The sequence below is a fragment of the Gymnodraco acuticeps genome, unplaced genomic scaffold (genome assembly GCF_902827175.1).
Source record: "Gymnodraco acuticeps unplaced genomic scaffold, fGymAcu1.1, whole genome shotgun sequence".
Lineage (NCBI taxonomy): Eukaryota > Metazoa > Chordata > Actinopteri > Perciformes > Bathydraconidae > Gymnodraco > Gymnodraco acuticeps.
In genome coordinates, this window is record NW_022989894.1 from 2441636 (window position 1) to 2468982 (window position 27347).

Below are 27347 nucleotides of genomic sequence, written 5' to 3' on the forward strand. Positions count from 1 at the left end.
TATAATAACTTTCAGTCTAGTTCTTCCGTCCAGGAAAACAGGCCTTATTTTAATTTGCAAAAATACAATTCCGCCAGCTGTTAATATGTTGGACTAATAGCAATTCATTTGCATAACCTGTGTTAGTTAACTGGGCAAACAACCTGACACAGCTTGCTTGTTTGATGATAATGTTGGCCATTTCTTGGCCTTGATGACTGTTTGCGCTTCCTCGTAGATCTTGGCCAACGAGTAGAAATAAAATAAAAAAAGGAGACAAAAAACAGAGCTCCCTCTCTCCGAAGGACATTGGAGTAACAATGGAGCCTTTATAAGAGCCAGAAAACACAGCGAGATATGGAGGAAAAAGATTGAATAAAGCTCCAAACTAAAGAATAAACAAAAAAACGTGGGAGAGAAATCACAAAACCAAATGCTGAACCCATTGTTCTTTCTTTGATTCATAACAAAGTTTTAATTTGTTGAGAACATTTCTCTGACGCGTTTGCCTCTATAATTGTGTTTGATGTGTTATTAAATAACCTAAACATAGCCTAAATGCCATGTATGCTTTTCCATTGTTTCAATCTATATCACAGGAAATATTTTTTCCAACTTCCTTTACATATAAAAAGGACATTTTGGGGTGGAATAAACTTGTGGTTGTAGAGGAGGGAGTATGATTGTGTGTATGTGTGTGTGTTTGTGTGTGTGTGTTTCTGAGTGCTTCTGTAATTGGATGTCAGCTGCAGACACACTCACAAAATACACACATACAGTACAATGGCAAAACCACAATATGCACTAATATCTGAAAATAAACTCAGTGGTCCACAGACAGGATACTGACTCATTCCTACTCAAACTACATAATGAAAGCAGATACAAAAGGTGCATTGTCTGCACATTTGTGTGTGTGTGTGTGTGTGATGTTACCACACTGAAAGAGAGGGCATATATGTGTGTGTGTGTGTGTGTGTGTGTGTGTGTGTGTGTGTGTGTGTGTGTGTGTGTGTGTGTGTGTGTGTGTGTGTGTGTGTGTGTGTGTGTGTGTGTGTGTGTGTGTGTTTGTACTTGATCTGACTCTCCTCTGCCTCCTGTTATTCAGCACTTCTCAGGAGAATGCTGCTTCCTGCACAAGTACTTCCATGTCACAGGATGTTAATGAACAATGCTCGAGCAAAAGTCACTTCTCGGAGTTGCTCTGAAGAGCTGGCTGGTTACTATTAAAATGTTATTGACATTTTCTGACCAGCGGATGACCTTCCTCCTTGGAATTGAAATGGCCACAGCCTCAAAATCCTTTCCAAAGCTAGCAGCTATGCACAGACCGGCCATCAGGAGCACCGAAAGGCCAACCATTTCTTATTGACTGCAGACACAATGGAGCAAAACACCAAATACCTTTTTTTATGCTATGCTGTTTACATAAATAGTTGTATTTGTCTTCAAAAGCTGTGTTACAGTTATGAATGTATAACCGAAGTCTGCAATCTGGTGCAGCCTGCCTCTGAGGCTTCATGTTGGCATACACTCGCATAAGACAATTAGCAAAGATGATGGATTTGTCACTTGCTACGATGACGCAAGAGTAAGAAAATATTAGTGACACAAGCCCCTAACAACCCCATCTATCCTACTACTGGATGTAATAGCTGACAAGACAGAAAATAAATTAATAAGAAAAAAACCATTATGCTGTGTACAGTCTTTGCTGAGATTTATTGTTTTTGGTTTAATTGCATAATCCACATATCTTTGTCTAGCTATTACAGTTGAACAGCCATTTATCATAGAATCATTACTGTACTATATAATAGTCTTCTAATAAATAATTATGACATCGATCAAGTTGTATTTAACATGTCTGTGTCGTAATTATCTATTCATATAGGTGTTTATTTGTACAACATGCCATTGTTTAACGACTTAATAATATATAAACAACATTTTTGGTATTCTTATACCTATTCCGAGGTTATGCTAATGTGCCGAATATTTGCCGCATCATTAGGCTGCATTTGTCATGCTTAATTGCAATAATGTTTTTGAACATTTATGTGAGTGACGTCAATCATATTGTCGCTGTGGGGCTGCTTGCCACCCCCTTTACATTTTACACTGTCATTCAGACCATGCCGACAGCTCTGCGCTCTACGTGGAAACATCTTGATAAACATAATATCTATTTACTACGTTTTTTAAGGTGTAGGTGCTACTTCTGGACAATTATTGGCTACAGGATTCTATTCACAGCCAACATAAAGGGCTTCTTTACAGACAAGGGAAACAATCTATTGGAAAGCAGCCTGCTCGAGATGAGATGTATGGCATTTGGGAGGGAAGGGAGGAATGCTGCAAATGAGAGTCAGAGGTGGCAGTCATGGCGGTATCGATCACTAACACGCTCATGTAAACAAAGTGCTTCACCTCGCAGTGGAAGTAAACAACACATAGCATTTGTGTAATATCTGACTTTAACGTTGGCCTCTATTTGTGTAGTGACAGAGAGGTGGAAACATCTGTTCCCTGAGTTTTCTGTCTGCAAGCCTCATTTAATGTGTTTTATATTGCAAATCCATTAGCCTCAACTAGCTAAATGTTGCGGTCATATCATCATTCATTCCCTTGAATAAACAATCCATTAAAAACGGATGCAGAACAATAACAAAAAAGTCAAGCACATTATAAAGATCAGCGGTTATAAATTATGAACTGCTATGGTGCTCCTCAAGGCTTAGTACTGAGAAACTCTGGACTCTGGAAATCTATACTTAAACAAAAATAAAAGTTCCTTGTTTACTTTGTTTGCGTTATGTCAGCTTTTATGATAATAACAGAGCAAACATGGATTGAGTGCTTGTGTTTTATCAGTTGTTTACTGAACAAAATGTCCTAAAGAAAAGCATTGAAGGCGGTGCAGTAGTTCTCTGTATCAAAAAACACAACTCTAGACATTTTATTTTGAAGATAATTTACTCAGACTAGAGCTAAAAACATAACTTTAATATTTATTAAATGTAATAATAAATCAATATATGCCTTAATTCAAGTGTAATGAATGGAAGCACAAAACAGCCAGAAAGATGAATGCTGTCTTACGGGGAAACTGAATGGTATTTTAGTCTATTAAATAAGGAACATACTACAAATTGTTGTAATCATAGCAGGAAAGCCAGAAACAGGAACCCTGAGGTAATAGCTACATTTTCAAAAGAAATGTAATTATTTCATAATGCACACCTCTTTCTAATATAAAGTCAACTAAGATGTCCCTATCTCTACCTCCAGCTCTTATTGTTCCCTTGACCCTGTTCCCGTCCTGTGAGGACAGCACGTGTGGTCCCATCATCGCCCCAGCATTGTTCACCCTGACTCCTGCCTTCTGATTGATTGATTGTGTGTGTGTGTGTGTGTGTTTCTGCATGTGCTGCTACACAGTTGTGTGTGACTAAACTTCAATCTTAGCCAGCTAAACGTGCTGATCAAATAACTGGCATGCACATAAAGTGCACAGCGTACTTGTAGCCTCACTGTATGTACAAATATGGCTCTAAATACAGAACACACAGGGACTCCAACAAAAGGTTGTGATAGTTAAAGGTTGCTGCAGCCGTTGATCTCACCATTTGTTTTGAGATTGTCTGCGCCAATTTTAATTGTTTGTGGCTGCTGTATTATCTCAATAAGTAAACACATGTTAGTAATAGTTAATAAGCCAAGTATATTAATAATGTTAAGGTAAATTAAAGGCTTTTGTCAAGTTATAATTAGATAATGGACAAATCAAAGCAAAATATGATAATGTTGGTAATTGAACCTGAATCTTATTATGGTTGAAACACTTTCCACTACACCTTTATACAATGTCCTGCCTGCCTTTAGCTGTGACCTTTTATCATTTTGTAGTATTATATTTGGTTATATGTGATCCAAAGCCTACGTAGGGTGTGAACTTGTGTGCGTTAGTGCCAGTGTGTTTTGTGCACATGTGCATATATATCCGAGAAACCATCTATCAATATTTATGTAACCGATTCCCAATTCAGCTAAAATACTGCTATGGCAACGGGCGCTGTAAACACCTCCACTCAAATACACACAGGACACAACTCTGAGGCCTTCTGGATCCTCTCTCGGATTAGGCCAACGTCAAGCGAGGGCTTTGTTGTAACAGTAACAGCATCCAAAGTCTTGTCACTTATTGCCCTTACTGTTTACGCTTTAGGGCACTAAAGTGGGCAGTAAGCACAGGTCTGCTGAAATGGTTCCAGTGACTAAGTACCATGACATCGAGACATCGCGTCTTACGAAAGAAAGACATCATCAAAGCCCTGAACAGTGTTTTAATTTAAAGGTCACTGAGGAGATGTGATTGCGGCTAATAACTGTTGATGTTCCTTCTCGTTATTGGGTTAGTCATGTTCATTGTCGTCATATTCATTTGATCAGTATGAGCAACTGAGACAAACTGAAACAAAGTCCTTTATCAATGCCATTTCCAGGCTTTGAATTGTAATTATGTTATATTGTTCCATTATTATCATACAAGAGCATGGCCCCTGTTTTACCTGTTTTATCAAATGTCAGCGCTGGTAGCAAGTGTCATGTAATCTGTTGCAATGAGGATAGAGTTAAAAGTGAAGTGCCAGAGGCCGCTGTGTTCTGACATTCAGCGTTTGACTTTTGTGTTCAAATTGGAAACAAACAGGAACATTTCTTTGCGAATCAAAGGACTCTATTATATTACTCATTCTCATTGTATTACAAGAATATCAGATGTAATGGATGGAAACAACTTGTTCCCACACTCCTTCACACATGGTTCACTGCAGAGACTATCCAGGTAGTTCATTAAAAAATGTATAATCACAAACAGCCAAAGAATTGCTTGAGCAAGAGCTTAATGCTCGGGGCGGGGATTTGTAGTTGAGTGTAGTACAGAAAAAGAGAGACAGAAAAGAGGTACACAGGCTGAGTTTTTGGTCGTATTGTGTCTTCCCTGGTGAATAACAATTGGTGTGAAATCTGATAAGGTCACAAGAAGCAACATTTAGTAAAGATTTTTGAATAATGCTGCCAGTTTTGTTGAAAAAAAACGGACTCTTAACCCATTTGAGCACTTTCAGTTTTCAGCCCTTCAATAAATCAGTATAATAAAGATACATATTTATTTTATATGATGCCTTTTTCTTATTTTAAAAATAATACGGCAGTTTTCCACCCTCCATCTTATGAAAGACTCATTTACACACACATATTTAGAAAATTTTAGGATTATAGTAAAACATCATTAAATGTCATGCTGACTTTTGGCAGGGAAGAAAGAAATGATGTGAAGAATATATTTAATAATAAGAAGTATTTGTATTAGTCAAAGTCACAATCAAATCTCTATCAAGAGACATTTCAAGAGGACTCTGTTATCACATCTTCTCACTGACAATGAATGTTTCTATTTCAAACTGTACGTCTGGTTATCTATGAAGCCAAAATATCTTATGAACTTGTCCTAATCTGACGGAAAACATTATCCCAGAAAGATATCTATATTTAGTGAACAGGATGCAAACAAAAAACAAACTTGCTAAACCCTTCCCCTGAAAAACAAATGTGCAATAATAGCAACTGTTAAGGCCTATCAAGTTGTGAGTTTGAAGCATTTTGCATGGAGCTGATACTCGGTATCTAAAAAGTTGTTTAGCCTCGCTTAACCATAACACAAGATAGCTTCAGGAATGGATTAAACAGTGGATGTATCTGATTTAATGTGAGCAGTGATCTATTCATAGCGGTAGGTGTTTATTGTAACGCCAGCTAAAACTCATTACCAGTAAATCATCAAAGCCTCTTGTTAAAGTTGAGATTAATTTCTATATCCAACCATATGTGATTTATCCAACCTTGATTTCTAATATGCATCTTAAGAGGGCTTGATTGGAGCAATAAGTATAACATTTAATCAAAAAACATTTATACTGTAGATTAATAGCAGGGCTTGCAGGCTCTGTCCTACTAAAGCACCTCCTACAAGTCAGCTGATGCTAGGTAACTATCCCCAGTTGATCAAATCCGCTGGTAACCACTCACATTCAAGCCAATAAAGTTGACATTGGCAAGAAAGAGAAACCTGCTTTATTGGCCCCTGTGTTAAATCAAACTGCAAGTAAAATGCATATTTGCCGTGCATGATTTGAAACATTGACAGACATAGAGACAGTAACATGGGGGGGGGGGATTTCATGATATCTATTTGTGTGGGGGTGCTTACGCCTGTGTGTGTGTGTGTGTGTGTGTGTGTGTGTGTGTGTGTGTGTGTGTGTGTGTGTGTGTGTGTGTGTGTGTGTGTGTGTGTGTGTGTGTGTGTGTGTGTGTGTGTGTGTGTGTGTGTGTGTGTGTGTGTGTGATTGAAGTGTGCCACAACTTCTTCAACAGACAACGCCTTAAACTGAAAAACATCACATCCAGTTCCTTTGCATTTTTTTGTCAATAGACACTTGAGTGATTCAGTACTTTGTTGACTGTCCTGGAAGCTCGGTCAGTTCGCTCAGTAAATATTTACATGTTACTCAATTAGATATTGGCTGGACAAATTCAGCCTGGCTGCATCTCACATGGATTTGAACCTTGGAGACCTTTTGTTCCCTGAAGGCCATTCACTGTAAAGTTAAATAGAAAAATAACAATTGATTACCTACAATGCTATTCATTCCATATCCATGTAAATAATACATATTGATTCTGACGTACACCTCTGCCCTCGACATGCGCAACATTTGCTTCATGTTTGGACGAACAACACTTGAAGGGACGCTTATTGATTCCTTGTATTTTTGACTGGTTTCCACAAACCTCTTATGCCATTCATTCAGTAAAAAACATAAACTCTTATTACCTCTGGACTCACGCACTGACCCATGTGAGGGACACACCGCAGATTTCATATCAACAAGTTCTGTGCTCTCCTATACAATAACATTTGAGATAGGACAAGATCACAACAAGCAACATGCACATTAAGGCCTGAGAAATGATGGGACGTCAGCGCTAATAGTTTAGTCTAAAAAGACCACAGAGTGTAGCGGAGGTACTTAAGGATAACCTATCCGTACAACAAGTTTACAAATATTTCTCTGCGTGGGCCTGAAATAGCACTTTTTCCTGTAACTGTTTGTCCTGTTCATCCAGGAAATTTGGAAAAACTGCAGGTACAAACATATTTTTGTGTACTTTGTCCTGTGCTTTTCGTAAAGGAATCTTTGAATCATTAAAGTACATTTAAATAAATAAAATAGCGCACACACATCACTGTACTGGTATTGTCTTTCCAAAGGTTATTGGCTTTCTATTATAGCCTATAGAACAGACTATTATTATAAATAAATAGCATTTGTGTAGGGCCTTTCAGGACCAAAGGATCCTTAACTCATATGGTAGCAGACAAAATCAAATAACACAACAACAGAATTTTTTTTAGTAATGTTTACAGGGGATAACAGATCTGACTAAGTCCAAAGGGCATAGGATTCTTCGTACACGGGTAGGAGCATGTTGTTTGTTTGCGCTCTATTTTTGGATTCTTCCATGTTTGTGATAGATTCTTATTTTGGATTTAGCCCTGAAGGACAAAGGTGTGTCAGACAGTATAGATGAGATAAGATATACTTTATTGATCCCAATTTGGGACATTTTGGAAGATAAAGCTGTGTGCACTTTTGCCAGCAACAAATATGTACCATCCTTGAAAAACACAATTTCTTGAGTTTTGACAATTTTAAGTCTTTTAAAAGTATGTGCTTTTTTTATAAATGTTTACATGGACTGGCCCCCCCTCCCTTAGGGGAATCCATCCACATAAAACACACTGGACGCTGCACTAGGTCAGAAACCAGAGGAGACTGTGAGGTCCACCGCAGACGGACCACTTTTGGACAAAATGTCCTCTCCGTTAAAGGCAGCTCATCGTGGAATAGCCTCCCAACTGAGATACGGGATTGTCCCACTCTCAATAGCTTTAAAGGTCAACTCAAAGAATGGTTGAGAAACAAACAGACGTGCAATCACTGCTAAATGCACTTTAACACAGGGGTATCTCCTCTTGCACAGCTCTTGTATCTTCTCTTGCACTTTATATGTCGTAGCTGCTATATTGTCCTGCCATGTGGTAAATACTTGTGTGTGCTGCTCTTGCTCTTTTGCACTTTTTGCATATCATGTATTTGTTTTTGCTATGTGTATAATTGTCATGTTCTTAAATGTTTTATGTGAGGGACTGCGGATGGAAATGAGCTCCAAGCTAAAATCCGGCATATTTAAACTATTTGCATTTTTATATTTTAAGTGTTCATTAATGTGCATTGTCCCAGCTAAATAAACGATTAAATGAAAAAAAATGAAATGAAATATAGCAGCCCAATAATATGTTGTAGTTGTGCAATAGCCTACAGGTTTGTATCAGTGGAAGGATAGATATACTAATAATAATAATAGATGGGATGTCTGTGTTAAAAGTGCCCTACCATTAAATAAAAAGATGAGCTAATGTCACCTGGAGGTTTTTACCACCTTTTGGATTCATCCTGGGTCCATGGCAACATATCAATTAATGTGTCTGAGTGTGTGTGTACTTGTGTGTGTGTCCACCTGTTAGTTAACCTGTTGTTAAGTATGAATGCATGCTAACCCTTTTTTAAATGGTGTACTATGCAGCCTGTGTATCCTTGACACAGGGCAGGAATGTAAGCCATCACACAACCACCAGTAAACACATTGTTTCCGCCCCAAACGTCTGGAAAGACAGTCGATGATTTATCCAGATTTCAAACAAACATTAAGGACCCATAAACAAAATGTTTGGTCTGTTTTAGCCGAAAGCGATGGGTCACATCCACACGTGTCTTTTGCAATAGTGTCTGTGTGGATGCAACAACAGATGGTGTGGTTTCCGGAAAGATTGTAGGGTTTTGGATAGTAAGAGAATATATGTATTGGTCCGATTGGAGGGAATAAGCAGTGGTTTAAGTTGATGTGGTTGTTTACTGCATGCCTCTCATTGTGACAGAAAATAGGATCTTTCCGTCTCTGAGGTTCCAATGAGGCTACAGACTATAAAACAGATCAGTGGATTTCTTTAAACAACACCTTCTCATTTCATTACATTTCCATTTGTAATGTTTTACTCTCTAAACCTGGAGCCCTTAGAAGCAAAACATTCTTTGTTGACCTTTATCATCCAGCTGAAGCTCTCGTAGCTCCTGATTTCTTTATCTAATGATCATCTCTATATTTGGCTATGCCATTTAGAAGGTTTTACATAGACCATTACAAACAGATTTGAAAGTGCAGACAAAAAAGGAGGCAAATGATTTGTTGGTAAATGTCAGTGCAGCTGAGTAAAGAAAGACATGTATCAGCATTGATGACTATATGTCTTATCACATTTGACTAACTATTCATTTCTTATGTAAACTATGGACTTTTCCTGGTCCATAAGGATAGCTAAGTATTTTTGTGATTTAACGTATTGCAAAACAATCATATGACAGATAAAACTAATGTTTGTCATTCTACTGTAAATGACAAAAATGTCTTTCTTTTAAAAATGTGTCAAGGAATCACTTTAAGACTTCATTTTGAAAAGTATCATAGAAGATCCCTTCTGATTTAGCTGGCAAACAGGAATAACAGCATTTATTGTCATCTGTAGCCAAGATAAATCTCTAAGTAAAACAATCTTGATATTTTTTCTCGAGCCCTGCTCTCTGTCTGTCTCTGGCTCTCCTTGCATTGGTGAAAGGCCACTAAAGACATCAAGTGAGAAGAAAAGCTGCAGAGCGGAAAGAAAGACAGGAGGTGCTTGTCATAGGACGAGTAAACACGTCTGGCAAGAGAAAAGAGAGGTGACAGCAGAGAGAGAAACGAGAGGTGACGACAGAGAGAGAAAAGGAGAGACAGCAGAGAGAGAAAAGGAGAGACATGTATGTATCTGGACATCTGATTAAAATGTATATAAAGCTAATTAAAAGTAGTAAGACTGGATGAAATGTTCACAAATTACTATTACTAATTTTAACAATACCCACCATAGATAATTATAATTAAGCCTTTACTGTTAACACTTTTAATGAAAATGCTTCTTTTCATATTTGACACCATCACAGAGACTATACCTATATGTAGGAACTGATTACAGAACAGATCCATCCACTTTGAAGATGAAATAAAGGTTTTATGTTGAGACAAACACACACACACACTCACATTCTGCACCTGGAGATGTTACTATGTTTATAAATTAGGGGGGTTGGCAGATCATTTTAAATAACGGGGGGGGGGGGGATTGAAAGGAGCAGTGTGCATGACGCCAATAGGTAGTAAAATTCCCCTTCAATCTGCCAAGACCAATATGCTGCAGCCCTGTCTGCTGCATTCCTCCTCTGCACAGCTCAGCTCACACACACACACTGCCATTTAAGGAGACCCAAGGTGCTGACAGACTGAGAAAGGAGAGACAGATAAAACCGGACAGCGCTTCTGATTTTTTACATGACAAAGTGAGCACTTGATCACCTTTGTTATTTGTGTATCATTGAGTCTCTATGGGATATCTGTGAAGCTCTGATGTCACTGTCGCAATACATTATACTGATGTAATAGGTGGACAGTTCAAACTACTATGAATAACTTTGTTGGACGAAATCTGAGATGTCCTGTCTGCATTCCTGTGTAATCATTGTGGAGAAATGATTAATTACATGACATCATAATAGGTACTGAGATTAGTCAATCATTGTGTATTACTCAGCCTTGGCCGAAGTGAAGTGAGTAAAGATGTGATGCACACTGACAGTGTGTGAGGCAGCTGGGCTAACAGGATGTGATGCATGCTTCCCTCTGTTGGACAACTAGGACAACTACTACTGCATGATCAGTGGCTCACTGCACAAACTTCATTTAAAAATAAGAAAACATGCTTTTTTATTGAGTTAATATATTTCATTTTGTATTACAGAATTCTGTACTACAGTCTTTTATAAGTGCTGACAAAAATATATACTGTATGTAGTTATACTTCCAAAGTTTAAAAACAAAATAGAGCATTTTTCATATAAAACAAATGATCTCATAAGTGAATTTTTCTTTACTTTCAAGCGACATTTCACTGTGTTACATATTATATTGTATGTTCATTTATTTGTATTTAAACATACATTTGTTTGTGCTTTCTCAAAAACAGATAGATGTTAATGTTTCGTACAAAATAAATGTGAGAAATGTGCAATTTGCTGAAAGCAGGTCAAAATACTGAATTTATTTGGGGTGACAGTGTTTTTGTTTAATTTTGTGTCATGACTTGTGCTGACTTGTATATATAGAGAGTGGTTAGGTAGATCTATATGTAAGATGTGAGGTAAAGGTAAGTCTTAGAGTCAGAATGTTGCATATGTTTGACAGGGCGTTATATACATTCAAATCAGTGTGCTTGTATTTGCAGTTAATATGTTAAGATCTAGTTAAAACATTTTGATGGATATCGCTATCTTGTGACTACAGGAATATCTGTATTAGCTTTGTTTGACCACTTGATGGCACTCTTTTTACAAATACCAGTGAATTGAGACTGAGCTGAGCTGTTGGATCACTCAAGCTGCTGGTACGAAAGTGAGGAGATATTTAACAGACATTTAACAAAGTATGTGAGTTTAGAAAGGAAAACCGAAGCACCAAATCCCATTATCAGTGTGTTTCTTTGTTGTAATGACTGTTTTAATATCTGCGTTTCTTTAACTCTATCCACACATGCCTCAGTTTATATAATTGTTTGAGTGTGATGAGCTTACCTTCCTCCCAGAGAACAGCATGCACAGCTGATGCATGGAGCCTCCACTCTTGGTCAGCTCCTTCTTCAGGGTTTTGGGTGAGGGGAGTGTCCAGCCGCCCTTGTGGTGCGCCCCCCCGGCCTCCAGGCAGTTGATGGCGTTGTCGGAGGTGAAACAAGGCGTGCGGGGGTCCTGCAGGAGGCTGCCCTCGCTGTGGGTGCGCCTGCGGAGGGAGTTCTGCACGCTGAGCCGCCCCCCCCCATGCTTCTCACAGGTGGCACCCTCCACCATGCTGCGGCGCTTGCTGTCGCTACGCTGCAGGTAGGCATCGTCACTGTCGTCTTCATCGTCCTCTTCCTCGGACTCCTCGTCGTCGTCGTCTTCTTCGTCGTACTCTTCTTCATCGGTGTTGGGTGAGGAGAGGGCGTCGGCACTGAAGGAGCGGTCGAGGCGCAGCTCGGGGATGACAAATGAGGAGGATGAGGAGGAAGGGGGGGCGTTGGTTTCTAGTGGCTCAGAGGCGTTTTCTTCATCAGTGTTGGACACCACCAGGTTTAGGTTGACCTCCTCTTCATTCCTCTCTCCCTCATCCTCTCCTTCCCCCTCTTCTTCCACTTTCTCTCCGCCCTCACTGCCGACACTCTTTTTGCTGGCCCAATCATCTTCATCTTCCTCCCTACTGCTCTCCAACGTACTCACCTCCCTCCAGATCTCCATCTCATTGCCCTCCATGCTCCTCCAGTCCTCACCCTCGGTGGATGGAGGTGGTGTGGGAGGCACCTTGTGTCTATCCCCAGACCCCATGAGTCCCCCAAGAGGCATGTAGACCTCATCCAGAGGGGTGAGAGGCTCTGAGGTGTGAGGGCTGCCCAGGGTTGGGGGCTCTGAGGGACTGGAGGGGTACAGGCTGCTTTCCTCACCCTCTGAGCTGCGGGGGGGCATGTGCAGGCACACACCACCGTGATCTCCTCCGACTCCGCCCAGCTCACAGGAAGGGGCATCATCCTTAGGCTCCAACATCTAGAAAGAGAAAAAAACAGAAGGGGGGAAATGTTAATCCAAGCTGTTTTAAAATTGGTTTAACTCAAAGCATGACTGCGATATACCATAAGCAAAATGCACTCATTCCAAATAATAGCAGACATTGAATTTAGTTTTTTCGTAAAGCCAGGATCAAACTAGATGACATAGAGTATGTTTTTCTGTTGAGAACGTCACATTGTCAGTTTCAACAGGAGGTGCTGGAATATCTACAACCATGGCATCACGTAGATTCAAGACTCAAGATTCAAAGGTGTTCTTGTCATATGCACATAAGCTCCAGTGTAGGAATGGCAATGAAATTCTTCTGACCCGAGCTCCTCCAACAATGCAACATATACTAAAATACAAATAAAAAAAGTGGAAGAAGTCTATATAAATAGAATATGATATGTGCAAGAACAGAATATGAAATTAAATAATGTACATTAAGACAAAATTAAATACGGTTTATTGCGGTGATAACTATTTATATAAATAAGTAGATTGCAAGATGACAAACAGATGAATGTTTATCGGGGCACTTAACAGAGCTCAGGTGTTTAGCAGTCTTATTGCCTGTGGGATAAAGGCTGTGGCAGATTTGTATGGTGCCAAACTAGGCAAAAACAGTATGAGGACTTTAAATGCTGTTTTTGTATACAAAACAGGAATAATGCTGTCAGACAACATTGTGATATCAGTGCCAGTTAGTTGACATTGTGATGTGGGCTTCCTGTTGTTTTCCTGCTACTGTGCCACACTGGAGCTCGCTCCACTGATTCACTCAGACTGACTGGTTCTGTGCCTTTGGGGACATTGGACACAAAAACAAGGCAAACCTCTCGCAGAAATGGATGATATTACTGCTACAAAATATTAGCCACCCATCTGTTCACTCATCTATCTTCTCTAAAATGTTTCCATCATTTAAACATACTGTGACTTTCCTTATAACCACAATATTCTGCAATATATTCGTCTTCACCCTCTGCCTTTAGCAATCTCTTTTACTTCCTTCCCAAAATCGGCTGATATGAAATGCTGCTTTAACCTACTGCAGCCCACAGAGCCCTCAGTGGGAGGATCATCAAATATTCGAACCCACACAATAGATCACAAAGTTGCTGAATATTTAAAGCTGAATAAAGAAAATGTTTTTAAAGTTATGCACACAACTTTGTTCTGTTGTTTCTCCAAACAAAATTCATCATAACTCACAAACAGTAGTTACAGAGTAAAAACTGCCTCATCAGTTTGGAGTTTTTTCTCATTACGAACAAAAGTCACATTTAACAAGATCACAGATTTTGGCAAAAGCATAATTTTGACAAAGAAGCTAATAAACAAATCAATGTCCTAATCCACATGCTGTAGCTATTCAACATATTATGGTTGTGCTCCAGTAAACATGGCTTAAAGAACATGGAGTCAAAAACTAATACTTTCATAGGACATGATTCAAAACATCAGGAACGACATACGTGAACATAAATATAGTCCATGACCATGACAATTAACAGGATGTAACTGAGTGGATTTGTGAAATAACAAATCTTCAACTCAGGCCATAAAATCAATTCTACCATCTATAAATCTGAAGCAGGACTTGTGAAGAGCCTCATTGTGCTGGTCCATTTCACCCATGATGACGAGCTGCAGTCACATGATGCTCTGCTCTAATTGGAGATAATGCTGCCTCCTCAGAGACAGCTCCCATGATATTTCACAAGCTGTTTGTCTACTTTTGCAGCTCAAATTAGACTCCCCAGACACTGTTGCCCTGGTTGTACTCTTCTTTAAACTTTTCATCTGTACTCAAGAACTCTGAAAATAGCTTTTGGCAAATTAGATAAGGAGGATCAACTCAGAAAACCATACTAAAGTTAGTGTCCGGAATTGTAGCGTATACTGTGCATCATTTATAAAAGAATGAATGTTAAGAACACAAATGAGTCTTTGTTGCTTTTGTTTCTAGTGTAGGGCCTGAACTAGAAACATAACGTATGTCTTTATTTGTATATTGAATGCTGTGAATTATGATCTCTTTCTAAATATATTAAAATAATGTAAGCATCATTTCAATACGTTGGTCTTGATAAAGGACACAAAGGTCTGAGATTAAGGTCGCTGCTGCAAAAATATTGACGTCATATGTGTGTAATGTCTGTGGAAAACCTCAAGGCTTTGACTCTTCGAAACTGAATCACTGTATAAAGATTATATATAAACCAATGTTCTAGCTCTGACTGCAGCCTGAATTAATGGCTGACTTACTTGAACTGTATAACACATAACATCTGATCAGCTCCACAACAGTCACGGCCTAATTATGTATAACACATTAGGAAAGGTCTGGCATGCTATAAAGCATTGTGTCAATGGATGTTTAGCTCTGCTAGGCTATCTTGTGTAAACATGGAGGCCAAGCTCTTGATTTTTCCTTCAATCTACATTTGAATACAAACCTATGGTTAAAAAAAGTGATGGGTATTTCGGGTATTGTCCTTAAGAAAATAAATTAGGGTAAAATGGTTGTGTTCTGGATTGGAACACCAGGGGATCCATGGGGATGTCTGAACGAATGTGGCGGTGGTGGCGAAGTCGATAGAGACTTGGCTTGGCAACTGGAAGGTCACCAGTTCAAGTCCCGGCAAGACCAAGTGCTACCGAGGTGTCCCTGAGCAAGGCACCGTTCCCTACACTGCTCCCCGGGCGCCGTTCAAAATGGCAGCACACTGCTCCTAACACAGGATGGGTCAAATGCAGAGAAACAATTTCCCCACGGGGATTAATAAAGTATATCAAATCAAAAATCAAACACGACCTTGCTGCTTCTGCAACCCTGCTTCTGCAACCCTGCCCTACGCAACGTAAAATGGATAAAAACATGGATGAAGAATTCAAACACGTATACTTCTACAAATGTGAAGACCCCAAAGAGCAGTACTGAAAAAACTGGTCCTTGGTCGCACCTTGTCAACCGCTGCTCTTTTATTTAATCAGACCTTTTGCTTGTGTGTTGGTTTGGCTGGTGTCGGTTTCATTTAACATGTTTCCAACGAGGCCACTGTGATGCACTTTGAGACGAGAGTTGTGACTCAGGGATATAGATATAAACTTCACTTGTCTTGATTTTCATGGATATATACAGCTGCCATAAGGTGGTCCAGACATCTCATGTTCCCTTCTAACTCCCTCTTAACCTCACTGTGATCCTGTCTAAATGGTTCAGTTACAAATAAAACACTAGGGCATCTTACTGTTGTACTCTGCATATTAGGTGTATTTGTAGAATAAAATGCAGTTTCATAAAATAACCCATGCAGAAAAGTGGAAGTAAAGCCTTTGCTGTTATCACTTTCTGCACCTATTGTTCTTTCTTTGTCCAAGTCAAAAAAGGTCAGAGAAATTAGAATTATTGATTGTTTTATGGAGCTATTAACATTTGGAGACACCCTGTGATAAGCATGTCTTTTTATCCATCCATTACATATTAGGTTTACACAAAGTTGTTGTCTTTCTTTTTCTTGACTTCTCTGAACCCAATTTCCTTCCCTGTCTTACATACATAAATCCATGACTGTTGGAGATATGGCTTGAGACACAATGGAGCCACCTGTCCTGTCACATACACTTGTTCCTTCTTACACTCTCTGCAGTTGACATGAGTACGGAAACACAAACACTCACAAAATCAAGCCGCTGTGTCTGACCCGAGCTATAAAAAGAACAGTCAAATTAACAAACATGTGCATCTTCAAGACACGTTATCATCATAATATTGACCACGTTGCCTACACTGTTTAAGCCTGCTTCGACAGATATATAATAGAAACAGCCTAATGGGTCATGTGCTTGTGTTTATGTGCTTGTTTAAGTGCATGTGCAACACACATGTACACACAAGCGTATTCAAATACAGCTCAAATTCATTAATGATTCAACACAATGTCTTTCATTGCCTCAATTAAGCAAGGAAACAAAACCAGTGCTAAAAGGCAGGGAGAGTGGGAAGCAGAGTAAGAGAGTGAATAGATGGAGGAGACAAAGTGAATAAGACAAGCAAAAGGGAGGAGGGGAGTCAATGAATGGCAACAACACAGAAACGAGATGAGTAAATGGAAAAGGGCAGAGAGAAGGCAACGAAAACGGAGAGGAGAACTTGGAAAACGTCCATCTTGTCTGTCTTATGTCGATACAAAATGAACACCATTACTAGTCGCACAATGACCTAATGACCACCTCTACCAAACAGACACAACACATTCGTATGCCCAGAATAATACATAAATTGTGTATCCAAAAATAGTCTTAGAGGTGTTTTGTCAGTCTTGGTGGTCAAGGGTCAAACAGAAAAAGCCTGGATTCAGTTCACTGTGAAGATGTGATGTAATGCTTTGTTGGACAGCGAAGGCGATTGTTAGCTAGTGTTTGAAGAGAGAAAACTACTGTGCATCGTGTTAGAGCCTATAGCAGTTATTCGTTTGAAAGGCAATGAGGCAGCCATTATGGCAACTTACAATTTTCCACAACAAAATCAACAAGCCCCAATGAATTTTACTTTTTCACATTTTATCCAATTGCATCCAGCAGGTTAACATGTGTGGTTCAAGGTTTACAAAGTGAACAAGAGAATAGGCCTAAAGTCTCTTAAGCTGTATATTAATACAAACAATACCTATAGATTATCAATATATAATTGTAGCTCTGCTCTGCATTTGGAGTCTTAAAATATGAAGAATATTGAAGTCAAAAGTTACCTTATTTATCTCATTCTGTGACTTAATTATCTGCACAACTACATTAATGTAGTTGATCCTGCAGGAGTTTTTAAATAGAATTTGTATAAATAAAAAAAGGTAAACCTTCCAATGACACTTACCAAATGACCCATTCATGACTCATATTTGATGTATCTGTGTCATCTGAGTGGTAGAAAAAATAAATAAACGTATCTCTCTGAAATAATGAAGACTGACAAAAGTGACCAAAAATGAAATTCTTATTCTGAAGGTCTAAATCTCTTAAGGTCAAATCTTCTCATGAAGATAGAGCTACAGGAAAACACACGCACTCTTGGACAGTCACCCAGGGACAATTATGTGAACTCTCTCCCATGGTTACCATGGCAACGAGTGACCCATCCTAGGGGAGCAGCTGTGTTGTCCTGCGTTTCCCCAAAAGCGAAAGATGTACCTATGAACTCTGTCGTCGTAGCTTACCTCAAACCCATCCTGCTTCTCAATTTCACGGGGCCATCTTTCATCTTTATCTCTTTCCTTTCACTCCTTTCTCTATTTAATTTCCTGGATGTTTTTTAAGTAAGCTATTACATTAAAGGTTGATCATTGATTGATTAAAGTCTTCCCTTGCTTCATTCTATTATTAATGGTTTAATGTCTGCACTATAACACTTGCCAAATTCAACTCCAAACTCAATTAATCCAGCAGAACTCAGTTAAACATGCTGTTAAATATACAAAACAAAAGGACACCGCTTCTCTTCCTCTCTGTCTCCACTCGGTACAGTGGTTGATCTGCATGACAGCAAGTTGGCTGGCAGGATGTCCAAGTGATTTCACTCCGCCCAGTCAGTCTGAATGACTCTTGTTTACCCTGTTCTTTTGTTTTCTTTACTCACTGACTTAGATCATTGATTTCTTCAAAGGACAGTAAGGCCAGTAGACTTCCTGCCTACACAGCCAAGAGAGAACTAATTAAATGAAAATAGAGAACAAGAAACAGGAACAAAGTTGATCAAACCAGGAACTTTAACACCAGTTTTACTTTTATTTGCACACCGTAGTGACTGTTCAAATATATAATGATAACCCAGAAAATGGAAGTTATTTAAAATGGATAATCTAAGACCATTCCTATAGAGGAGGAGCTCACAATATATGAATAAGCGAAGAAAAGGAACAAATCAGAGGAAGAAGGAAAAATAAGGTGACAAGAAAACAATTATTACAAGGACCCACAAGGTGTCTCTTCCTGCCGAGTAGGTACATTACATTACATGTTATTTGTTAGACGCTTTTATCCAAAGCGACTTACATACATTATACATACTTATAATACATTCAGTACTGTGGGCAATCCCCACAACGACATGCTGAATGCAGTGGGACTCGAACTTGCTACCCCCTGATTCGAAGTCCAGCACTCTATCCACTTAGCCACAGCCGCCCTTACAAAAGAAAGGCATTCTAAGAAAAATCAGCAATGTGTGTTACTTGGAAGCATGTTTTTGAGAAACACACACACACACACACACACACACACATTATTTCAATCACAGGTGATGTATTACAAAAGACTTGCATGTTCTGTCTAATTTGGAAGAGTTGTATTATGTTGATGAGTGTGTCATATCCAATTGATATGTTAATCATCCTAATTGTTGCTTCTGTGTAAAAGACGACTGACGGGAAGGCAGTCCGCAGGTTTGAATGTGTTTCTCTGCGCGTATGTCCACCACAACTAAATATATATTAGGGATGTTTTGACATGTGCCTTCCAGATCAATCTGTGGTCTGAACATTAAGGAGACATTTCTTGCTTTGTGTAATAGCAATAACTCGTTAAGGGGCCAGACCATATAGATGATCAATCTTAGAATGACCTCATTACATGCACCGCAGTGCACAGGCCTCTTCTGCCCTCGATTTCACTGAGACGAGCCATGAGGCGGTAATAGTCGTTTATCTGTCAGAGCCTTCAATTGTGATCAGGCCAAGAGGGAATGACAAAACAGAGCAGGACAAAAGGGAGCGGGGGAAAAAGTAAAAAAAGGGCCTGTATATCAAAGGGAAAAAACAGGAGGATAACACTGGGAACATAAAAGTACCTCTTTTTTTTTTTAAATCATGAACAATATCATTTAAAAAGACGACGACCTTAAGACTAAAGGTAAAATGATTGCAATCATACAATGGAAGTTCATCCTGCTATTCATTTATAAATGCTGCAGGGTAGCAGGAATAATTTGTAAATCGGCAACTCTAATTGAAACAGAATAGCTTCCACTTGGCAGTGAGTCAACCTCAAAGACTGCAATTGATTAGCATAACATTGTGCACTGCCACTCTTATTAAAACCTTTGGGAGAATCAAGAATCTAGAACAGACACAGTCCATCGCAGCGGGCGAAGGAGACATTTGGGGGTTTTGATTTTGGGAGGGTGAACGTCACATCCAGAGATGCAAAGGCATTATTGATAGAAGCTGAGGCTCCAGAGAGAAAATGCCGTTGACGTAACTTGCCCCGTGACGGCAGGCAGCTGAAGACAATGTGCCCACTGAATAAGACTGGAGAAGGCCTTTATAGAAAGAATGAAGAGAGATGTGTGAGCGCATGTGTGAGTCAAATCAAATCAAGTTTTATTTATATAGCACATTTATAAACGATTTTTGGTCGAGCCAAAGTGCTGTACATATAATAAAAATAGCCTACAGTAGAGACACTTTACAGCGGAGGGTAATTGCGAGTGAGTAAAAGGATAGTAAGAGAAAATGCATTTATCTTTTGTTTATTTGCAGTCTTATTATTTCTGTGTGCGTGTGTGTGTGACAAAAGGGGTTATGTGTGACATTTCTTTCCAGGTTATTACCAATAACAAACATCTCATTTGTTCAAGCTGGGGCTAGATGGTAGATGTGTAACCCCATCAACTGCACTGTGTGTGTGTGTGTGTGTGTGTGTGTGTGTGTGTGTGTGTGTGTGTGTGTGTGTGTGTGTGTGTGTGTGTGTGTGTGTGTGTGTGTGTGTGTGTGTGTGTGTGTGTGTGTGTGTGTGTGTGTGTGTGTGTGTGTGTGTGTGTGTGTGTGTGTGTGTGTGTGTGTCACTGACACTGTCTACTACCTGTCTTACATTTTTAAAGTTAAGTCACATTCAAATTGTTCCAATAATAACTTGATAGCTCAGTGACTATATTTAGTTAATGGTATAGAACTGTGTTTTAATCTCCTTTTTTTCTATACAATTATATTTATATTTTTCATTTTGCCTATTTAATTCACTGTTTTGATATCATAGTTGTGCTTTGGCAACACATAATAATAATAATTCCTTACATTTATTATAGCGCTTTATCAATTACTCAAAGCGCTTTACATATACACACATTACACATATATGATACATGCAATGGTCAGATACTGTGGACAATACCCACAGGAGCAAGTTCAGGTGAAGTGTCTTGCCCAATAATGGCCATTTAATTGGATTATAGATTCTGAATGATTGAAGGGAGGACGTATGAGAGTAGAGTAGGTACATCTTCCCCTTCTGCCTCATCATTCACATTAAAACAAATCTAAAACACCATATATCTCTACATTACATGAATTCAAACACAAGCTCCCAGCTGCTCAAACAGAAAGTGACACAAACTAGACACCCCTGCATCAAATTATCTCTCTCCTTCTTTAAAGAGAAAACCCCACAATTCCTCTAATGAGGAAGAGAAAAGCAATTTTCCCCAGTGTGCTTCCTACTGTCCCTCTGTTTGCTCAGCTTGGCTCTGTCTCTGACATGGTTTAGAGTCATTTTAATGGCTATCTCCGTATCGCTCCTCTCTCAGCCTCCCTGTCTCTCACCCTACGACTCTCTAGCCATGTGGAGGACTAAATCACTAAGTCCCTCGCAGAGAAACAATGACCAAACAACCAAAATAAATGCATCCTAAGGAGGATGTAAATAACCTCATGTTGACAAAATACTGCCCATAACTCTTGTTTATTAAGTGAGAGTCGATACTACGAGGCAATTGTATTAAAGAGAGCTATTAGGGAGGAAGGAAGCATGAGTGCATGGATGGAGTAATAGAGAGTAATACAAAGACAGAAATTAAGAAAATAGAAAGAAAACAAACAGAAGAAGGTAGAAAGGGTTAAGTTAAATAAATCAAAGCAGCGCATGACACTGACACCCAACTCCTCATATGAGAGTGTCATAAAGATGCCTCGTGATAACTAAGCTTTTATTGCTTTTCCCTATCTTTCCAGCCATCTCTCCGTCTTATCTCTATAAGACTAAACCACTCCCTGCCCCCCAGCAGCAACAATATCAGCAACTCAAGCTAACCACATACACCAAAGCACCATCAAAATCTATTTGCATGAAACCTCTTCTTCTTAGATTAGCCACAAAATAAGATGTGCTTTTAAGAAATAAAAGAGATGGTCCAAAAAAACCTACCTGTCAAGAGGAAGCAGTCCCAGGTTACAATCCACTTAAGGCAGATATACAGGCACTCCACACATCCCCATTAAAGTGGCCTACTTCCTCTGACAAACTGTTGTGTTGTGTTTGTGGCTGGGTAGCTGAGCTGGTGTGTGTGATTCTGTCAGTGTGGGCTAGGCCAACTGAACTGTGCGTTGAGAAAAAGAGAGGGAGTGAGCGAGGGAGGGAGGGAGAGAGAGAGAGAGAGAGAGAGAGGGAGAGAGAGAGAGAATGCCCAAGAGGCTAAGAAGGTAAACTCCCAAGCTGCACAAACAAGTGAGAAGGAAAGAGGGAAGGAGCGAGAGGGAGGGAGGAGATAGCGGTAATGCGAAGAGACGAATGAGCAGCGAGGGCTCAGGGAGAACATATGCATGCATGTGCATGGGGCGTATGTCCACCCAACATACTAACTGGTCTCCATTATTGCAGATTTGTGTGGGTGTCTGTAAATATTGTCTGACATCTGTGTCCATTTGTGCCTGCACTACCGCCCTGCGTTTCTTTGTGAAGACATTAAGGCCCTATACCAGGTCCCACAGGATGCACAAAGCACACAATGGACACATATTCATTGTAAACACAGGCAGACATGCGTAGCACAAGTTTAAACACACATGTTCCTGACACACAATGCAGCTATTAGGTCATAGGGTAAACATACAGCATATGTAACAGGAACCATGCTTGATTGTCAAAATCTTAAAAGGAAACACTCACATTTGAAAGCATCATTTCTATATAATGGCTGTTAACATGCAGCACTAACACTTAGAGGTCATGTGTGTCAAATACCAGCTGCCAATGTGGAAAATGTCCCTATACTTCCTGGTTTTGTTGCCACACATCAAAATGTCGTTCTATTTTCGGATATTTTAAATCTGGAACTTTTGAATTTTACAAGGTAGAAGCTCTCACCAATAGATTAAACCCCAGTACAATCGAGCAAGACAATCTACATTAGGATGTACATTTATAGGGCGTTGTATGTTAAAGTATGTCAGTGGTGTGCCATTATTTTTTTATAGTTTTGGTCTAGGTCACAGTAGATTTTCATTGTGTGACTATTTATAGATATCTTGGCACTCTGAAATTGATTAAGTCATAGCCTACCTCGATACCCTTGACTTGATGACAACAATGCACCATTTGTATTCAAACAATGCTTCAAAGAGGCAGAGACTGGGAAGAGCATCATGAAGCCTGCACGAGGGCTGGAACATGTTAGTACAATTTGGTTTAAGACTAATGGCAATTTCTGACTCCAGCAGCATGGCTTTACCTTTTGTTCCATACAGACATTTACTTTTCGAAAAATTGCTAAGAGGCCGATAAGACAACCAAACGTCTAAAGCATCAGTGTTTCATGTTGCCTTTAAACAAGTAGCTGTATGATAACTTTGGCTTTGCATCTAAATATGGTATTCTTTGTAAAAATGTACTTTGGACGAGGTTAAAAAGTTAAAATCAACTAAACTAAATCATGACATCATTTGCCTACATATCCTGGCACGATCCTAATTTGTGTCTAACGCTATTTTCTTTTGCAGATTGTGTGACAATTCAGTAAAATATAGTGGACATTTGTGGTGTGTCTCGTTAGCAAGCAAACATACCTGCTGTATCTGAAAAGCTAATTGAACCCCAATGATCTCTCTCACTCTATTCTGTAACCTTTCTCACACTTATCTCAAGAGCCTCTCAAAGCGACTCAGACGAAACGTCTTTTATCTCCTCAGTGTGACTAGGAACATTTGACAATGAAAGGCAGGAGACACACACACACACCTGCTGTCTCTTTACACGGCTGATCTAGTCAATGACTATCTGTCAATGACAGTCCCCTTCAAGAGGTAAATGTCCCACACAAAACAAGATAGTGTCGTTAACAGCAGGTAACAGCTCGATAGTAATTACTGTGAGTGGAAAAAGGACAGAAACTCAAAAGTGTTTACACTGGTACAGAGTCAACATAAACAGCTGTAGAGCTCCTCCAATAATACGTTGTTCTACATAAATAAACAGTCTAAAATAAGGCAATCAGAGATAGTCAAGTGGTTTGGTTCCTTGTTTACTCCCTGCCAATGAGCCCCGATTCACCTGTCGCCATCATGCACCAAATTATTTAAAACGTTAACATATCCATGCAGAAGCAAAACCCTCCAACCAATCTAAAAACAAAAACTTGCTGCGCAGCGTGAAATATCTGATTATATAAATGAGAAATTTGACACAGAACAACAGTTGTAAACAAAGCAGGCAAATACAGCTACTTGCACACACCACCTGAATGCAGTAAAACTCTGTGTCACTGACATTTACACCATATTTACAGTATCATCAAACAGAATCATCTCAACTATAGAAATCCCCAGAAAAAGCTCTGACTTTGACCTTCACACCAGTAAAGAAAACAGACAACAATACATTACCTTAGACACAGGCATCTGAACGCGTAGTGTTTGCTAGTATGAGTTAAAATGTGTTATTGTTGGTGTGTGTCCCAGGCACAGTTCATCCACACAAACACACACTGACAGAGCACATGTGCAGCGTGAACAGAGAGCGTCTGCTAATCCAATGTGAACATATGGGATTTTTTTCCTGTCCGTTTGTCTGGATATGTCAGTGCTTCTTTTCTCCTCCTTTTGTTTCTGAGAGTGTCTGTGTTGTTGCTGCAGTCCCAGCTTCTCCCCTGGCTCGGTAATAACGCGTGTGTTTCAAAAGAGAGGGGAGGGAGGGAGAGAAAGAGAGAGGGGAGAAAGACAGAAAGAAAGGGGGGGAAGAGGGATTTGGTGAAGGAGGGGAAATGAAGACAGATGGAATCAGGAGATACAGAGGTGTGAGAGTGAGAGGAGGAATTATAAAAATGTGATGTATGAGAAACATAGAGGGAAAGATGGTTATGAAAAGATCAAATGCAAGTTAGTCTCTGGAGACCGAAGAAGTCGGGGTCCTTCTCTCGCTCTTTCTCTCTATATGCTATTTTTAGAAGTTGCTCCGTTGCAAATCAAAGCACTGAATCAAGACCTATCAAAGAGCAGGATGTTAAGGGCCACGTCTTTCACACCTAATAAAAGGCACACAGGCGCACACACACACAGACACACACACATAATGACCATGTGTCTGCATCAGACCTGAGGGGAACTATGTAAAAGCTATTCATCATGCTTTATCTATTCATATCATGTGCTAATCAATTCTGGGCTTTTCCAAATGGCTATTTTTAAACCTCTTCGATAATACTGCCCATACCACTGTTGTCCTTACAGTCTCTGACTAAAGGTATTCTAAAAAGAAACATTTCTAGATGATGCTTAAAGTAATGATTGACATCATGGAAGTAGAATATCAACTTAAGGTGAACTAGATTTCAATGTTTCCATTGCTTTCCACATTTGACCCCTTTTTCTTGTTAATATGTGGCAGGATGCTTTACAGTTCTTATTACTGTCATTAAACACTTATACTAATTGAAGACGTCAAATAGACTCCCGTCACTTGTAAATTAAACTGTTAACCCTGCTCAGCAAAGTAAAGGTAATTTTTTGGAGTATTGAATGTGCATAATTCAATTAGACAGTGAATGGATTTTATAATGGGCTGTGCCTTATTAGGAATGAATCTGCCGGGCTCATATCTATCCTTGCTCCTGTGCCATGATGTAACACAGTTAAGAATAGTTAAATGTGAACTAAAATAAAGCCAAACAGCACTCCATCAAAGGGAAATCATTAATGTTTGAAGAGAGAGAAGGGAATTAATCCTACACTACAGGCCACAATGAATAACATCCAGGGAGAGAGTGTGCGTGCGTGCGTGCGTGCGTGCGTGCGTGCGTGCGTGCGTGCGTGCGTGCGTGCGTGCGTGCGTGCGTGCGTGCGTGCGTGCGTGAGTGAGATAGAAGCAAATCAATACAATGATAAAGATATTGATCGTTCAACTTCTAATAATCTGGATGCAACAACTACAGTATCCAGATTATTGTGCAGTAGAATAAGAACATTGAACCACAAAAAACATATTTCCAGGTAGTTTGCTAAAGACCTTATTTCAGCAAAAAAAAAGGGAGTTTGAGATAGTTCTGAAACTTAAATACTAAAGAACTAGAGACGTACTGTAGCAGTAAGTGGCAGACATCTCATAAAATACACTGGAGTTAAAAAGTTATAACCTCACTATAATAACTCTTGGTTCCTCGTGTGTGCTCAGTTTGAACCATTTCTAAATGTGGATGTCACAGTTCGAAACACAACACATTTCAAAAATAGCACACAGAGTACTGTGTGTGTGTGTGTGTGTGTGTGTGTGTGTGTGTGTGTGTGTGTGTGTGTGTGTGTGTGTGTGTGTGTGTGTGTGTGTGTGTGTGTGTGTGTGTGTGTGTGTGTGTGTGTGTGTGTGTGTGTGTGTGTGTGTGTAGAAGACGTACAGACGACAAATGGAATTCATCCATGCCTAATTAGAGACAATGAAGGGGAAAGCATGTGTCTGTTGCAGAGAAACAAAGCGAGAGAAATGTTAATCATGTGAACGTGTGACATAACAGATGCTGCTGCTATATTTGACCTCATATATAGATCATTTATTTACGACCTTGGTTTCAGACTGCACATTTAAACAAAGTGGTAATCTTGCAAGAAGGGTACCAAGAACGAGCCTCTCACTGCTCACTACTATCCTCACATTCTCCTTTACAACAAACTCCCTACTGTTGTGACTTTCTTTAACACGCTAATACTAAGAACCTACGACTGTAACTGCTGCTGTCTCAACAAACTTTCCTTCATCATACATTCACTCCAAAAGTGCTTCCTCTATTAGTCTGCAAAAAACCTCTCACCCTAAGCTCATTGTATAGTATACACCATAGTATACACCTTTAAGTATATCTCAGTGAAGTACACTTGGGCTAATACTATCTGTATTCTTGTAATCAGACTAGTTTAAAGGTCTCCTATTACGCTACTTTTAGGCATATATTATGGGTCTCAGATATATACAAATATATAAAAAAACATGTCTATGATGTGTTTTGCTCAAAATACCAAACAGATCATGCATGACAGGTCCCCTTTAATACATATTCTGACTAAATTGGCCCATTGTTTAGTTGATAGAAGTGTACTTCAAAGTATTCCTTCAGTGTACTTGTATACTACAGAACTACTTTATGATACTGTGTCTATTTAGACTTGACGTATAGTTAAAACAACTTTTGCTTTTATTATTTTTCATAATATCTACTCTGCTTACAATAGTTGTTGGATTTATATACAATGAATTCCTTTTCTGAGGGAACAC

General features: G+C 39.3%; 1 protein-coding gene across 8 annotated transcripts in view; it reads right to left on the bottom strand.

The window, feature by feature from the left end:
• rgs3a (regulator of G protein signaling 3a) overlaps window positions 1–27347 on the bottom strand; it is a 145155-nt gene that overhangs the window by 18653 nt on the left and 99155 nt on the right. For 6 of the 8 annotated variants that reach the window (XR_004567818.1, XM_034203552.1, XM_034203581.1 and 3 more), the window contains one exon: window positions 11820–12818. Coding sequence is in view for 7 of the 8 variants with exons in the window: in XM_034203552.1 (XP_034059443.1) it covers window positions 11820–12818 (999 nt within the window). In the remaining variant the exon portion in view is untranslated. Of the gene's footprint in view, window positions 1–11819; window positions 12819–22022; window positions 22161–24475; window positions 24902–27347 lie in introns of those variants that run through there. The other 2 variants (XM_034203594.1, XM_034203598.1) reach the window with 2 other exon arrangements.